At 39.2% G+C, this 1,889-nt stretch overlaps 1 protein-coding gene across 1 annotated transcript in view; it reads left to right on the top strand.

The window, feature by feature from the left end:
* The first annotated feature begins 1,091 nt into the window (after nt 1-1,091).
* The window catches only part of SARC_03530 (hypothetical protein), a 1,682-nt gene continuing 884 nt past the window's right edge, over nt 1,092-1,889 (top strand). Inside the window, exons 1-2 of the mRNA XM_014302686.1 lie at nt 1,092-1,252; nt 1,392-1,673. Coding sequence (XP_014158161.1) covers nt 1,194-1,252; nt 1,392-1,673 — 341 coding nt within the window. The 5' untranslated portion in view covers nt 1,092-1,193. The remainder of the gene's footprint in view (nt 1,253-1,391; nt 1,674-1,889) is intronic.

Below are 1,889 nucleotides of genomic sequence, written 5' to 3'. Positions count from 1 at the left end.
GTGTGTGTGTTGTGTGTGTGTGTTGTGTGTGTGTGTGTGTATGTATATATATATATATAAGCTATTTTTATATAGTTTGTTGTCAATTCTCCGTTAATATCCATAAGGAGTTAGCAGCGATCTGAACACAGTATTAACCCAATAACCAAGTGTCATTTTTCAAACCCAATAGTTTAGAATTACGTATTGTTACTTCTCAATCGTGTGTAGCCAATTCTAGCTCTACTTTCTTCGAATGATGCAATTAGCGTTTTAGATACTCTCAAGCTTTGCATATTGTACTGTCTACTACTGTACAAAGTCTAGAGAAATACAGGAGCGCAAACGATGTAAATTTGATTCGAGGAGGTCAAGTTTTAAATTCTGATTCTTTGCCAATACTCGCACAGTGAAGTACGTACCTTAGTCCGCCCTCCAGCAGAGGTCTGTTCTCGCTTGACCCATGTTCGTCGCTGGATAGTGGCTGAGCAGTGGTCCCTTCGTGATATCTTTGCACATTGTCGGCCATTTTATTTCTTTTCGACAATAGTATCGAAAGTGAGCTGCCTCACTGCTCTATTATTATGTTGCGATGCGCGCATGCAAAATAGCTATTTGCTGTGAGCTGACCACTATGGGCTTCTATTGCGCACAGAATATCACGAATCATCGATATCAAGAATGAATATCGGTGACTTCAGTTGCGTATTGCGTGGGAGCGAGAGTTCGTGACACTGTAGAATGACACTGTAGAATATGTAAATATAAAATAAGTAATGATTGTGCCAGAAGTACGCGCCAGACCTCCCTCCTCCAATGAATTAAAGTTTGTGACTACCAAATGCCCGCCTATCATTGGTCACCAATTGAAATTTGACATTTTGGTGTTTGACAGCTGATCACATCATCACTCATACAGTCATACCGCCTTATTTAATATGATAAAAAAACAAATGATTCTCTCTCTCTCTCGCGACAATCAAACTGCACGTCATGTGAGACAGTTAGAGCTCAGAGCAGTCAGACCCTTTGGGGAGGGGACTCAATGGAGACAGGGGTTACTTAAAAAATGATATCATTTAATCAAATATGCCCTGGGAGGGCAGAATATTATTTTCCTGTCCCGTCTGCCAGAAGGCCATGTACACATCTACATATTAATATGATTATGTGAGCATAATGTGGTCCTACACGTACGCTCAATCAAACTCAACATGTTGCGATCAGTTTTCAAATCTAACCCAGCCTTTTGCGCTCTGAAGGTCTTGAACATGTATGTTTCGAAAATATCTGTTCCCGGTGTAGGATAATTTTAAATATCTACCCTATTGAAACCTGTTCGCGCGAAGTGAATATGTACCTTTTCGCACCCATTGTGCTGAACTTCTTCAAATCATCCATTTTATGTTCAGGCGGCAACTTTCGTCAAGCAATACTGAACTTCTTCGCAAAGCGAAGCCCGAGAGCCTCGGACAAACCTATATGCGCTGGCTGGAAACATATCCTCTAAAGACAAAAGCATTGTCCAGTGGAGTCATAGCTGGGTTGGGAGATATATTGTGCCAAGTAGGTTTTGAAAACAAATCTATGTTTTCTGCAGGAGATGGAAATAAAGGAAGCGAGTTTGGCTGGAGACGATTTTTCGTCTTCAGTGCACTGGGCGGACTATATCTCGGACCTGCACTGCATATGTGGTATGTAGTGTCTACGCCAACCCTGTCCAAGCCTACTAATACTATTATACAATTTTCCGTTTAGACAGACCCCAAGTATGTGTTATTTGCTATATACATATATATATATATATATATATATATATATATATATATATATATATACATGTATATATATGTATAATGTATATATATGTATAATGTATAATTATATAGTATGTGTGTATCAACTATATC

Source organism: Sphaeroforma arctica, assembly GCF_001186125.1.
Source record: "Sphaeroforma arctica JP610 unplaced genomic scaffold supercont1.181, whole genome shotgun sequence".
Taxonomy (NCBI): Eukaryota; class Ichthyosporea; order Ichthyophonida; genus Sphaeroforma; species Sphaeroforma arctica.
This window is presented reverse-complemented; position numbering and strand designations above follow the sequence as displayed.